This window comes from Globicephala melas, chromosome 14 (genome assembly GCF_963455315.2).
Source record: "Globicephala melas chromosome 14, mGloMel1.2, whole genome shotgun sequence".
In the NCBI taxonomy this organism is placed as follows: Eukaryota; Metazoa; Chordata; class Mammalia; order Artiodactyla; family Delphinidae; genus Globicephala; species Globicephala melas.
Genome location: NC_083327.1, coordinates 79,532,025 through 79,547,725, shown reverse-complemented (window position 1 = coordinate 79,547,725; position 15,701 = coordinate 79,532,025). Strand labels below are relative to the sequence as shown.

Sequence of the window (15,701 nt, the reverse complement as noted above, 5' to 3'; positions counted from 1 at the left end):
TTGGTAATTTCTATGTCTGAAGTGTCATGTTATCTGTAAACAGTGACAGTTTTACTTCTTCCCTTTTAATTTCGATTCCCTTTATTTCTTTTTCTTATCTCTTTCTTGTGGCTAGGACTTCCAAAACTATGTTGAATAAAAGTGGAGAGAGCAGGCATCCTTGTCTTGTTCCTGATCTTAGAGGAAATGTTGAGGTATGTTTCCTCTATACCCACTTTCTGGAGTTTTTTTTTCAATCATAAATAGATGTTGCATTTTGTCAGAAGCTTTTTCTGCATCTATTGAGGTGATCATATCGTTTTTATTCTTCAGTTTGTTAATGTGATGTATCACATTGATTGATTTGTGGGTATTGAAAAATCCTTGCCTCCCTGGGATAAATGCCACTTGATCATGGTATATGATCTTTTCAATGTACTGTTGGATTCGGTTTCCTAATATTTTGTTGAGAATTTTTGCATCTGTGTTCATCGGTGATATTGGTCTGTAACATTATTGTTTTGTGATATCTTTGTTTGGTTTTGGTATCAGGGTGATGCTGGCCTTGTAGCATGAGTTGGGAAACATTCCTTCCTCTGCAGTTTTTTGCAATAGTTTGAAAGGGTAGGTGTTAACTCTTTTCTAAATGTTTGGTAGAATTCTCCTGTGAAGCCATCTGGTCCTGGACTTTTGTTCATTGAGAGGTTTTTTTAAAAATTACTGATTCAATTTCATTACTGGTAATTGGTCTGTCCATATTTTCTATTTCTTCCTGGTTCAATCTTGGGAGATTGTACATTACTAGTAATTTGTCTGTTTCTTCTAGGTTGTCCATTTTATTGACATACAGTTGTGCATAGTAGTCTCTTATGATCCTTTGTATTTCTGCGGTGTCAGTTGTAGCGTCTGAGTTCTACTTTTATTGATTTGGACCCTCTTTTTTTCTTGACGAGTCTAGCTAAAGGTTTATTGATTTTGTTTAGCTTTTCTAAGAACCAGCTCTTAGTTTCATTGATCTTTTCTATTGTTTTCTTAGTCTGTATTTCATTTAAATATGCTCTGATCTTTATGATTTCTTTCCTTCAACTAATTTTGGGTTTTGTTTTTTCTTCTTTTTCTAGTTCCTTTAGGTGTAAGGTTAGGTTGTTTATTTGTTTTCTTTCTTGTTTCCTGTGGTAATCTTGTATTGCTATAAACTTCCCTCTTAGAATTGCTTTTGCTGCGTCTCATGGATTTTGGATCATTGTGTTTTTGTTTTCATTAGCCTCCAGGTATTTTTCTGATTTCCTCTTTGATTCCTTCAGCGATCCATTGGTTGTTTAGTAGCATATTGTTTAGCCTCTACACATTTGTGGAGGTTTTATGCAGTTTTTTTCTTGTAGTTGATTTTTTTTCTTGTAATAAATTTATTTAGTTATTTATTTTTGGCTGTGTTGGGTTTTTGTTGCTGCATGTGGGATTTTTCTAGTTGTGGAGAGCAGTGGCTACTTTTCATTGAGGTGCATGGGCTTTTTCTAATTGTGGTGAGCAGGGGCTGCTCTTCATTGAGGTGCACGGGTGTCTGATTCCAGTGGCTTTTCTTGTTGTGGAGCATGGGCTCTAGGCGTGTGGGCTTCAGTAGTTGTAGCTTTTGTGGGCTCTAGAGCGCAGGCTCAGTAGTTGTGGCACATGGGCTTAGTTGCTCTGTGGCATGTGGGATCTTCCCGGACCAGGGCTTGAACCCGTGTTCCCTGCATTGGCAGGCGTATTCTTAACCACTGCACCACCAGGGAAGTCCCTTGTAGTTGATTTCTAGTCTTATAGAGTGTGGTCAGAAAAGATGCTTGATCTTTTTAAAAATTCACTGAAGCTTGTTTTCTGGCCTGGCATGTGATCTATCCTGGTGAATGTTCCATGTATACTTGGAAAGAACGTACATTCTTCTGCTTTTGGATGGAATGTTTTATATATGTATATATAGTCCATCTGGTGTAATGTGTCATTTAAGGCCAGTATTTCCTTATTGATTTTCTGTCTGGATGATCTCTCTATTGATGGAAGTGGGGTGTTGAAGTCCCCTACTATTATTACCATTGATTTCTCCCTTTACGTCTGTTAATATTTGCTTTATGTATGTAAATGTTCCTATGTTGGGTGCATATATATTTATAATTGTTAAATGTTCTTGGATTGATTCCCTTATTCATTATGTAATGTCCTTCTTTGTCTCCTGTAACAGTCTTTGTTTTAAAGTCTATTTTGTCTCATTTAAATATCATTACCCTGGCTTTCTTTTCTTTCCATTTGCATGGAATACCTTTTACTATCCCCTCACTTTCAGTCTTTGCATGTCTTTAGATCTACCATGAGTCTCTTGTAGGCAACATATATACAGGTCTTGTTTTTGAATCCACTCATCCACTCTGTGTCTTTTGATGGGACCACTTAGTTCACTTACATTTTAAGTAATTATTGATATGTATGTCTTTATTGCCGTTTTGGTAATTGTTTTTAGCTTGTTTTTTGTAGTTGTTTTTTGTTCCTTTCTTATTCGCTTCTTGTTATTTGATGACTGTCTTTAGTGTTTTGCTTGGATTCCTTTCTCTTTTTTTGTGTGTGTATCATAGATTTTTGGTTTGTTGTTATCATGTGGTTTATGTATAACAATCTATATATAGTGTGTGATTGTTTCAAGTTGCTGATCTCTTCATTTCAAGAGATGTGCCTATGATTAAGCACAGGGCTCGAACTTGTGTCCCCTGCATTGGCAGGCAGATTCTTAACCACTGCACCACCAGGGAAGTCCAGGGAAGGGGTTTTAAAGGCAAGGTGAGGGGGGGGGCCCTGGGGAATGTGGTCAGCTTGTGCACAATTTTCTGTTTGGTAGGAGGTGAGGTGACCAAATGATGCCCCAGGGCTTAATCATAGGCCCCTGTGCCTATGATTACTGTTTTTGACATCATATTTTACATCCAATTGTTTTGTGTATCCCTTAGCTGCTTATTGTGGATACAGATGATTTTACTACTTTTGTCTTTTAACCTTCCTATAGCTTTTTGTGTGTGGATGATCTGCTGCCTTTACTGTATATTTGTCTATACAATGAGCTTTTTCTTTCGTAATTTTAATGTTTCTAGTTGTGGAGTTTTCTTTTTCGCTTAGAGAAGTCACTTTAACATTTTTTGTAAAGCTGGTTTATATTTTCTGGTTATTATATTATATTATATTTCTCCTGCCTCTGTGGGAGATTCTCCAAGATCAGCATGTAGGTCTGACCCAGGCTCCCTTCAAATTACTGCTTCTGCCCTGGGTCCCAGAGGGCATGAGATTTTGTATGTGCTGTTTAAGTGTGTGTTACTGAACCAAACTTGGGTCCACTCACCTCACATACAGTGAACCTAGTCTGCTGGCCCAGGTTGTGGTGAAGGAAAGTACAGCATTTATTGTGAGATACCAAGAAAGTAGTACAGGCGCCTCTAATGGTCAGAAGACCCTAACTCTGTGATGGCTTTCAGGGAAGCCATTAAAAAAAAAGGTTTTTTTAAATTAATTAATTAACTGATTAATTAATTTCTGGCTGTGTTGGGTCTTTGTTGCTGCGCACGGGCTTTCTCTAGTTGCGGCGAGCGGGGGCTACTCTTCAGTGTAATGCGTGGGCTTCTCATTGAAGTGGCTTCTCTTATTGTGGAGCGCAGGCTCTAGGCGTGTGGGCTTCAGTAGTTGTGGCACGTGGGCTGAGTGGTTGTGGTGCACAGGCTTAGTTGCTCCATGGCATGTGAGATCTTCCTGCACCAGGGCTTGAACCCGTGTCCCCTGCATTGGTAGGCAGATTCCTAACCACTGTGCCACGAGGGAAGTCCAGGGAAGGGGTTTTAAAGGCAAGGTGAGGGAGGTGGCCCTGGGAAATGTGATCAGCTTGTGCACAATTTTCTGTTTGGTAGGTGGTGAGGTGACCAGGTGATGCCTCAGGGCTTAACATTAAAATTTCTTTTTCTTAGCTTGCCATATCCTTCTCTTACAATAACATTTCTGTAAGAAAAATGAGAGAATGACTGTCAGAAAGAGAGCAGCCTTCTCTTTAATGTAATAAAAATTTCCCACGGACTGGAAAAGAAGAAAACCAACCGATGATTCCTGAACGGTGTTTGCATAGTCTCTTGTTCGTTGCACTATTCTCTTTTCTCCCTTGTCTACCATTATCTGTACTCAGTGGAATTCTTTAGCACTCTCTTGCAAGACCTGCTGGACTAGTTCAGATTTTTCCTCCAATCCAACTGTCCTCAACTTACACAGTAGAGTGGGGGGTGGGGGAGTTAGTTCCAGTTCCTGTACATATAGTCACCTACATCAGTGTTACCATACATTTATTTTTTTACATTACAGTTTCCTGACTGTACCATAATTGCACCAAATTCCTGTGTCATTCATACTAAAGGTGTTATTGTTACAATACCCATCAGATAGAACGCCTGTCTCATTACTGACTCTTTCTCAGCGGAATGTTCCTTTTCCCATATACCATATGTTACCTTTATTTTTTGCGGTATGCGGGCCTCTCACTGTTGTGGCCTCTCCTGTTGCGGAGCACAGGCTCCAGAGGCGCAGGCTCAGCGGCCATGGCTGATGGGCCCAGCCGCTCTGCAGCATGTGGGATCCTCCCGGACCGGGGCACAAACCCGTGTCCCCTGCATCGGCAGGCAGACTCTCAACCACTGCGCCACCAGGGAAGCCCACCATATGTTATCTTGTATGGGGGTCTTTCTTGTAGGCCAAGTCAGAGTGGTCTCTGAGTCCCACTGGGTTTGAGGGCAGAACCAAATGTTGCTTTTCAAAGTGCAGCTCAACATGGAGACTTGCGTCCAAATGTGGGGCACAGCTTCATTATTCACCAGGGCCCAGTGGCTTCCCATAGGCAGTATGTGCTATCTCTGGAAAATGTTCCTGTCACCTTTGCCTACCAGTTGTACTACCTGATATAGCCCCTTTTTATTAATCCAGGGAGCTGAGGCCATCAAGGCGCAGTGGTGTAACTTACAGTTACTGCTCAAAATATCCCATCGCCCAGGGTGGGGCCGTAGGTTTTCCAAAGCTTGGCTTTCTGGCTTTCTGCACCCCAGTATAGTGGACCATTGCTTACTTGCCACTTTGGCTTCCAGTTGGATCAGCATGCTCAACAAGCTTTGCTGGGGGTTTACATAGGCCTGTTCCCAGAGGAGGTACTTGGCCTTTTCGCCATTATTTTCTAGGTCTGAATGCGAGTGTGAAAGAAGTGGGTACTTCAGTTCCAGAGTAGTGTAATTATAGTGAAGGAGTAAAGTAACTATCTTGAGAAGGAGTCAGAACTAGCCTCCAGGATCAAACAAAGGCAGGGTTTTGGTACACAGATAATATGACTTTCCTCCAGCAACAGAAAAATTACAGTCCTTACCTTAATGTAAGGAGCCATCCCCGTTGTTTCTTACTGTTTCTTCTAAAGAGGACTTCAGGATCTGTTAATGGCTTTCAGCAGCAGTTTTCTCCTTTATTGTGGTGATGGGCAAGAGGGGTCGCCCCTTCACTTGGGAGTGTATCCGAAGCTTAACATCTTCAAGTTTGACAGAAGAGTTAGTTACTAGCAAAACCTGATAAGGCCCCACCCACTGGGGTTGTGGTTGGTTTTCTGGGAGTACTTCTTTCCAGGTTTTTCAAAGCTCCCTCTTCCCCAGGTTTTATCTGATGATGGGGGAAATCTGTAGGGTACTTCATCCTGTTATTGGCAAATCTATGAATAGCATTCAAAACTAATTCCAGTGTTTGTACATACCTCATAGTATCTAATTCTTTTACTTCTGATCAGAAATTTGTCTGCCTAGCAACTCAGAATAGAGGAATGGTCTCTTGTACAGTATCTCATAAGGACTCAATTGGAGTCTGCTTCTAGGGGCCACCCTGATTCTAAACAGTGCAAGTGACAATATTTTGTCCCATGTTAAATCAGTTTTTTGACAGATTTTGTCTACAGTCCTTTCAAAGTATAATTCCTCTTCTCCATTTTCCCAGTTGACTGGGAATTCCATTTTATTCCAGGTTGCTCTGAAACCCCTTGTGTACTACTGTCAACAAAAGCTCATCTGTTGTCACTCTGAATTGAACTGGAGAGTCCAAACCTGGGAATTATTTCTTTAAGTAAGGACTTCATTCCCTCAGAAGCCCTTTCTGTCTGACACAGGAGTGCTTTCACTCAGCCTGTAAAAGTGTCTACCATTACCAGTAGATAATGAAAGTTTCCTTTAGTCTTGGGCATAACCATGAAATCTACCTGCCAGTCTTTCCCTGGGCTTCCCCCCTCACCACCCCCAACCTCCTGAATTCCATATGAGGGGGAGGAGGCCTATTTCTGGTGTTATTTTTAACACAAGTCAAGTACTTCTGTATAACCCTTTGAACAGTCCTGGACATAATAGGTCCTTGCATAAAATCTTGTATCCATTATAGGGTGGCATCCCTCCCATAGTGGGTGTTCTGATGGAAAGAGCTAAACACTTCTTCCATTAAACTTTCAGGAATCAAAACCTTTACTTGGTTATTAACCAGCCGCATTCTGGGTTCCAAATGGGTAGGGTTGAATCCCTTTTTATACAACATAGTTAACAAGCTTGATATAATGGATTTACTAAATTTTGCCCATAACGAAGAGTAAGTTTATATGATACATTTATAAATATTGATTGCAACTAGGTAACAAAGCAAGTCTCCATAATTCCAAAGAATCTATGTCATATAGCACGATAAAAAGATAATCTTTAGAAATTTTGTATGTTTAGAGACTAAAAACAAACTAATCCGTGGATTAGAGAAAATCACAGTGGAAGTATCAGGACTTGTGAAATTGAAGTAAAGCAAAACTTAGAGGGGAATTTATGGTCTTAAATGCATTTATGAAACAGCAGGAAATGCTCATAATATGTTAAGTATTACTGAAGAAGATGCAAAAAGAACAGAGTGAATCCAAAGAAAGAAGAAAATAGTGAAGAGCAGAAATAGAAAAAAAAACAAAATAAAATAGAGATGCTCAGCAAAAGCAGTAGATGATAAAAATTAATAAATGATTTTTTTTCTATTAATAAGCTTTTAGAAGACTGCTCAAGAGTAAAAAAGAAGAGGCACAAATAATGCTAGGAACAAAATGGTAGGCAATTTTGGGATAAAAAGATCATAGGAATAGCATGAACAGCTTTATGCTAATGATTTTGAAAACTTAAATGCCCATTTTCTTGAAAAATAGATATTATCAAGACTAATTCAAGAAAAAAGAAAATCTAAACTAGTAATTTAAAAAATAAGTGACTCTGGGACTTCCCTGGTAGTACAGTGGTTAAGAATCTGCCTGCTAATGCAAGGGACACGGGTTCGAACCCTGATCCGGCAAGATCCCACATGCTGCAGAGCAACTAAACCCGTGCACCACAGCTACTGAGCCTGTGTTCTAGAGCCACGAGCCACAACTACTGAGCCCACGCACCTAGAGCCCATACTCCGCAACAAGAGAAGCCACCACAATGAGAAGCCTGCGCACCACAGGAAGAGTAGCACCAGCTCGCTGCAACTAGAGAAAGCCTGCACACAGCAACGAAGACCCAATGCAGCCATAAACAAACAAACAAATAAATTAATTAATTAAATAAAAGTAAAAATAAGTCACTCTAAAAAGAGGCACATTGGACTTCGCTGGTGGCACAGTGGTTGAGAGTCCGCCTGCCGATGCAGGGGACACGGGTTCATGCCCCGGTCTGGGAAGATCCCACAGGCCGCGGAGCGGCTGGGCCCGTGAGCCATGGCCGCTGAGCCTGCGCGTCCGGAGCCTGTGCTCCGCAACGGGAGAGGCCACAACAATGAGAGGCCCGCGTACCGCAAGAAAAAAAAAAAGAGGCACATTAGCAACCAAATGCAATATGTGGACCTTGTTTAGATCCTAATTCTAACAGGCCAATAGTGCATAACAGAAGTTTATGAAATAATTGAAACATTTGTTGGATATTTGATGATACTAAGGAATTTTTTTCAAGGGGGACATAATGATGGTTAATTTTTTTTTAACCATCAGTAACATTCTACAGTATTTACAGGTTATATATTACATGACATTATGGATTTGCTTCAAAATAATTGAGTGTTATGGTGGTAGAAAGTGAATGTGGGTTACAGTATAGATTTCACTGTTCAGTACCATAGCCACTAACTATGTGGGTATTTAAATTAAAATTAATTAAAACTTAAAAGACTGAAATTTCAGTTCCTCAGTCACATTAGCATATTTTCACCTAGTGGTGTATAAATAGGAAATGTCTATCATGCAGAAGTTCTATTGGATAGAGCAGGTGTAGATGAAACAAGATTGACCATGTGTTGACAATTTTTGAAGCTGAGTGATGGGGTTGAGTTTATTATTCTGTCTCTATTTGTATATATTTGAAATTTTCCATGAAAAGAAGAAACAAAGAAAAACCATGCATGACCTTTGTGGAGAAAATTACAAAAGATCTAAAAGAAGAATTGAAGATACACCTTTCATGAATGGAGGCACCCCACATGATACCAGTTCTCTCCAAACTAATCTGTAAATTCAATTCAGTTCCAATAAAAAACCCAATAGCGAGGGCAAACAGCAGAAACAAGGAGAACTACAATCCTGCAGCCTGTGGAACAAACACCACATTCACAGAAAGATAGATAAGATGAAAAGGCAGAGAGCTATGTACCAGATGAAGGAACAAGATGAAATCCCAGAAAAACAACTAAATGAGGTGGAGATAGGCAACCTTCCAGAAAAAGAATTCAGAAAAATGATAGTGAAGATGATCCAGGACCTTGGAAAAATAATGGAGGCAAAGATCGAGAAGATGCAAGAAATGTTTAACAGAGACCTAGAAGAATTAAAAAACAAACCCACAGCAAACATCATTCTCAATGGTAAAAACTGAAAGCATTTCCTCTCAGATCAGGAACAAGACAAGGATGTCCACTCTCACAACTGTTATTCGACATAGTTTTGAAAGTTCTAGCCACGGCAATCAGAGAAGAAAAAGAAATAAAAGGAATACAAATTGGAAAAGAAGAAGTAAAACTGTCACTGTTTGCACATGACATGATACTATACATAGAGAATCCTAAAGATGCCACCAGAAAACTACTAGAGCTAATCAGTGAATTTGGTAAAGTTGCAGGATAAAAAATTAATGCACAGATCTCTTGCATTCCTATACACTAATGCTGGAAAATCTGAACGAGAAATTAAGGAAACACTTCTTTTTACCATTGCAAGAAAAAGAATAAAATACCTAGGAATAAACCTACCTGAGAGATAAAAGACCTGTATGCAGAAAACTATAAGACACTGCTGAAAGAAATTAAAGATGATACAAACAGATGGAGAGATATTCCATGTACTTGGATTGGAATAATCAATACTGTGGAAATGACTGCACTACCCAAAGCAATCTACAGATTGAATGCAATCCCTATCAAATTACCAATGGCATTTTTTACAGAGCTAGAACAAAAAATCTTAAAATTTGTATGGCGACACAAAAGACCCTGAATAGCCAAAGCGGTCTTGAGGGAAAAAAACGGAGCTGGAGGAATCAGACTCCCTGACTTCATACTATACTACAAAGCTACATCAATCAAGACAATATGGTACTGGCACAGAAACAGAAATATAGATCAATGGAACAGGATAGAAAGCCCAGAGATAAACCCACACACCTATGGTCAACTAATCTATGACAAAGGAGGCAAGGATATAGGATGGAGAAAAGACAGTCTGTTCAATAAGTGGTGCTGGGAAAACTGGACAGCTACATGTAAAAGAATGAAGTTAGAACTCTCCCTAACACCATACACAAAAATACACTCAAAATGGATTAGAGACCTAAATGTAAGACTGGACACTATAAAATTCTTAGAGGAAAACATAGGAAGAACACTCTTTGACATAAATCACAGCAGGATCTTTTTTGATCCACCTCCTAGAGTAATGGAAATAAAAACAAAAATAAACAAATGGGACCTAATGAAACTTAAAAGCTTTTGCAAAGCAAAGGAAACTACAAACAAGACGAAAAGACAACCCTCAGAATGGGAGAAAATATTTGCAAACCAGTCAACAGACAAAGGATTAATCTCTAAAATATATAAACAGCTCATGCAGCTCAATATTAAAAAAAAGCAAACAACCCAATCAAAAAATGGACAGAAGACTTAAATAGACATTTCTCCAAAGAAGACATACAGATGGCCAAGAAGCACATGAAAAGCTGCTCAACATCACTAATTATTAGAGAAATGCAAATCAAAACTACAATGAGGTATCACCTCACACCAGTTAGAATGGGCATCATCAGAAAATCTACACATAATAACTGCTGGAGATGGTGTGGAAAAAGGGGAACCCTCTTGCACTGTTGGTGGGAATGTAAATGGATACAGCCACTATGGAGAACATTATGGAGGTTCCTTCAAAAACTAAAAATAGAATTACCATGTGATCCAGCAATCCCACTACTGGGCATATACCCAGAGAAAACCACAATTCAAAAAGACACATGCACCCTGATGTTCATTGCAGCACTATTTACAACAACCAGGTCATTGAAGCAACCTAAATGCCTATCGGCACACGAATGGTTAAAGAAGATGTGGTACATATATACAATGGAATAGTACTCAACCATCAAAAGGAATGAAATTGGGTCATTTGTAGAGACGTGGATGAATCTAGAGACTGTCATACAGAGTGAAGTATGTCAGAAAGAGAAAAACAACTATCGTATATTAATGCATATATGTGGAACCTAGAAGAATGGTACAGATGAACCAGTTTGCAGGGCAGAAATTGAGACACAGACGTAGAGAACAAATGTAGGGGCAAAGGGGCAAAGCGGTGGGGGGGTGTTGGTGTTGGTGTGATGAATTGTGAGATTGGGATTGACATATAAACACTAATATGTATAAAATGGATAACTAATGAGAACCTGCTGTATAAAAAAATAAGTAAAATAAAATTTAAAAATTAAAAATAATTAAAAATGTAGGAGATTGCCAAAAAAAATAATTCCCAATAACCAAGATAATCCTGCCAAGAATGGGGGCAGGGGTACTCACTCTAGAACCTATCAAGGCTTATTTTAAAGGTATAATAATTAAGAAAGGTGTTATATTATTGATGCAGGGTTAGACAAATGTGTTAGTGGAACAGAATTCTCCAGAAATGGACCCTAGGTAGATTAGACCTTGGTGTAGGGAAAAGTCATTTCTAATCAATAGGGAAACTATGGTTTAGTAATAAATGGTCTTGGGATATTTGATTTCTAGAGTATGATGATTTGACTTTAGACATCCTGGGTTTTAGGTGTTTGTGGTGCTTCAAGGTGCAAATATGCATTAGGCAGTTGAATATATGTGCTTAGCAGAGAGACTTGAGTTAGTTATAGAGACTTGGGAATCAAAAGCTTACAGGTAAAGCTTTGTGATGAAAACACTGAAATTATTTAGCATGAGAATATAACATGAGGAAAAAAGAAGAGCACAGGTGGAACCCACTGAAACACTAATATTTAAGGGCTGGGTAGAGGCAGCAGAGACAACTGTAAGCTCAGTAAGAGCAGGGAGTTGTGCTGCTTTATTCACATCTCAGGTGTCCATCACTGACAGGTGGTAGGTGCTCAATAACTGAAATAACTCTTTGTTGAATGAGTAATGGGATGGAGCAGCCAGTAATAGGGGAATCAAACTAGAAACCAGGTGTCATAATAGCTAGAGGAGACAAGGAGGGAGTAGTCAAATGCTTTAGACAAAGACAGTAAGATGGTGACTGAAAAGTGGATTTAGCAGCAAAGATGTCACTGACTGGTGACCTTGGGGAGGGCTGTTTCAGCGCTGGAGGAAGACACACTGGGGAAAGAATCTTAGGAAAGGGAGGTGAGAGAAGTGGCAATAGCTGGAGGGCACTTGGGTAGACTGAGGTTTTACTTTTTTTTTTTCCAATTGTTTGTTTTTGTGTTTTGATGGGAGCATATTGGACATCCAGTATTTAGTGGGGAGGAGTAGAAAGAGCTGATAGAGAGGGCGTGTGTGAAAATTAAGAAGAGAAAGACAGATAATGAATCAAGGTCCACATGGAAGGGAAAAAATGATATCTAGAACATAGATGGTACACTTCCCTTTGAAAAAGGGATGAGACCTTTTCCTCAGAAACAGGAAAGAACAGTGCAGATAAAAATCCATTTGGAATCTGGAAAAGGCGATGCAGATAAAGATATGCAAGTCGGCCAGCATAGATTTCCTGTGATATTAGGAAGCGTCGGCTTGAGGGTGCCTTACTTGCATGGGCCCCTGTGAGTGCTAGGAGTTACTAGGAGTTGTAATGTCTTAGGGAGGGAGGAACACCAGAGTGTAATCCTGAAGTATTTCTATGTAAGCATTTCTGACAAATTAGCTAATGAAATCCCAGAAGAAAGGTATCAAAATTTCTAAGACTCCAGTAATTTATTGTGATATCTTTTCTCATTCTGAATCACTTTCATTTTAGTACCTAATTTGATATTTGTGGTTTTGTGGTGTTTTTTTTTTAAAGGAACCTCCCCTCTCCCCACTATTTGAATAAATGTTGATTCCTTCAATACCTGGATCAATCCCTGCTTGTAGGTATGGGGGCAGAAGTTGAGGGGGTTCAGAGTCGTAATTTTCTGAGTGAAATAAGAGACAAGATCATTTGAAAAGGATGCAGGCAGGGTAGGATGCTTGGCAGAGTATGTGGGTATTTAGAGCAGTCATCATGGGGATGAGAAGAAAACTGATTAAGGACAGGCAAAGTCATTCTGAGAGCACACTCCCAGTTTGCCTTTTGTCCCCCTGCCCCCAATTTTGGCTGTCCAAGTGTAAGAACAGAGAAAACACATGTTTCAGGTTGGGGCTGCAGGATAGTAGGAGGAGGACTCTGGTATGTTGAGGAAGCAGGTAGAGAGAGAGGTTGCAGTGATGCACCCTGGAGTCGAGGCTGGGTGGGGAAGGAAGTACAACCATGGGATGGATGCTCACCCCCAGAAAGCAAGGATGGATGGTTTATTGAGACTGGAGAGCAGTGAGCTGGAAATAGTCAAGACGCTGAGAGAGTTGAAAGAGAGTTAGAGTTAGTTTATTCTGGAAAAAGCTGAAAGAGCCAGTGATGTCATTTGAGGAAATCTAGAGGGAAATAAGATGAGGAAGTATATTTCCACTATACTCATTCAGATCTAGGACTTGGTGGGAGGGGAACCTGCTGGCAGGTGGTTTGTTTAAGTTAATACCGTGAAGGTTTTTAGGCCAGAGAAGTAATAGTAAACAATATTCGTATAATGTTTTATAGTTGACCACTTTCATAGTAGATGTTGGGATTGAAGGAAGCAGTATATTTTTGCTCTGCATTTTTGTTTTAGTCAAAAGTTTTCATGTAGTAACTAAAATGAAAATCTATACATAAACTCTTAGTTTACATCGCATTCTGCCTTGGTTTTATAAGCACCTACTTCGTTGCTGTCTTTGTATCATTTTTACCATTATCCTGTGTCTCATAGAGAAGTAGCAGCAACCCTTTAAACAGTGAGAAAATAAGATACAATGACCTTTAAAACAGTGACCTTTACAAGTTTATCTGTTGCCTAAACTAGTTTGCTTAGTCATCAATTGAGGTACTAGAATTACAAGAAAAAATGTTTAAGCTTTTTATTTTGTGTTATTGCTAACAGATTTTCTTACACATGTACACCAAGCAATTTTCCCCTTAATCCCTGTAAAGCTGCCAGAAGTTTTTAATGTATTAAACCAAAGACCATTTCTCACATGAGTTCCTCAAGGCATCTTCTTTCTTTTCTCTTATTGCAAAAGAAAAAAGAAGAAAGAAACGTCTCATCCAAAGACAATCTATGATTCTAGAATACTGAGTTGTTCTAGAAACCATTGCATCATATTTAGATCATCTTTTCTCAGTTGATGAAATAGTTGAGCAAAAGAATAGTGATTAAATAGTTGGGCAACATCTCCTTCTTTGACAGGATGCCAACAAGTAACGATTACATTTCAAAGATTTTAAACAATGTTGGGTACCCTCTTGAAGGCCTTGGAGAAAAGCTAAACACTTCTATGGGTCCTAAGTATATCTTCCATTCAGAGCTGCTTTTCATTTCTATAGGGACTTCAGTCACTAAAGATAAATATATCTATCTATATGCATATATATATTTTTAGAAGGCATTAACATTTTTTGATTCCTATATTGATATTCTGATTAATAATCTCTTTTCCTTTTTCCTACTAATCATTGTTCACAGTTGGACACAGTTTGAAGAATAATCATTGAGGTACTAGCAAAATACTATTCTAATAAGTCTGCTTTAAATTTTTAGGGGAGAAATTTTTTTTCTTTAATTGAAAACTTTTTTTCCAGGTCTTGAATAATCTAACTCTGTGGGCAGTCTACTGTGATTGTGACATGTTCTTATAGTTAAGAGAAATGTTTTTAATTACATGCTAAATTAAACGTGTTATAATTGTTCTAAGCACACAGAATGTCCCTGGCTGCTTATTGCGTCATCTGTTGCAGAAGAATGGGAACCTCAACTCCTCCGCCAAAAAGCAACACGTATTGGAGAGATGTCAGTGAGTACAGTTCAAACAACAATATCTTCTTGTAGAAACAATGATAGAATTGTGGTTAACTTTCCAGGGTTGTCCACAAAAACTTATTTAATCCATGATAAATCTCAAAGTTGTTTATGTCTTTTCTGTACTAAAGGTTCACCCCAAATTTGTACGCCCAGAGCCATGCATACTCCTTTTTCTTGGGAATCTTTTCCCTCCCCTATGTTTCCTGTCAGATTCATACTCATCCTTTTAAACTCAAGTGTCACTGCATTCTTTTTCAGCAGCCATTTATTAAGCTTCTGTAAAACATGGTGCCAGGCACATGTATTAGGTTCTGGGAATTCAGTGGTGAACCAGGAAGATGTTTTGCTTGCCCTACAGGAACTTAGGATCTAGCACTAATCTACTGTCTTTATTTGTAAATCTTTATTTACATTACTTATTACTAATCTTTATTTGTAAAATGAGAATATTGGCCTAGGCCATCTTTCATTCATTCTACTATGTGCCAGGTACTATTACTAGGCCCAGAGGATACAGTATTGAATAAGATGAAGTCTCTGTCCTCATGGAGCTTCCTTTTGATCGGTAAGAAAGATCAGTTTTTAGGATAGATATTTTTCATCTAGAAAATTCTGTGATTTTGTATTTTAAAAATAAAAAGAGGAGTGGGACAGAGAAGGGAGCTTTTATTCTCTCATCATTTCTAGCAAAACACACTCAAGAGTAGTAAATACACTTTGGGGTAGGAGAAAAGGCTGTGAGTCTGTATTCTGTTTCCAGGGCTTAGTGAAAAGGAAACATCCTAGTAAGAAGAAACAGATGGCAGCAGTATAGGAGGAAATAAACTGGCCGTTCCCTGGGAAGTCCAGGAAGCCATCTTGGAATGAAAAAGGTCCCAGAGGGGTTGCACAGTCAAGAAGCTCTGTGTGTCACAACTTTCGGTCTCATCCCTGCAGAGTTTCTGGAACTGCCCTCTTTCCTGTTCTGGAACCACTGGGTCCTAGAGTTTGGGAGGAATTTCCATCTCCCTTGGCTGATGCATAGGGAAGTTGATGGAGGAAAGTTCCTTATCCCTCAGTATG

At 39.1% G+C, this 15,701-nt stretch overlaps 1 protein-coding gene across 3 annotated transcripts in view; it reads left to right on the top strand.

Moving 5' to 3' along the window:
• Positions 1-15,701, top strand: part of SERAC1 (serine active site containing 1) — an 87,528-nt gene that overhangs the window by 27,716 nt on the left and 44,111 nt on the right. For all 3 annotated transcript variants that reach the window (XR_009558845.2, XM_030853061.2, XM_060283880.1), the window contains exon 2: positions 14,533-14,631. Coding sequence is in view for 2 of the 3 variants with exons in the window: in XM_030853061.2 (XP_030708921.1) it covers positions 14,541-14,631 (91 nt within the window). In the remaining variant the exon portion in view is untranslated. The remainder of the gene's footprint in view (positions 1-14,532; positions 14,632-15,701) is intronic.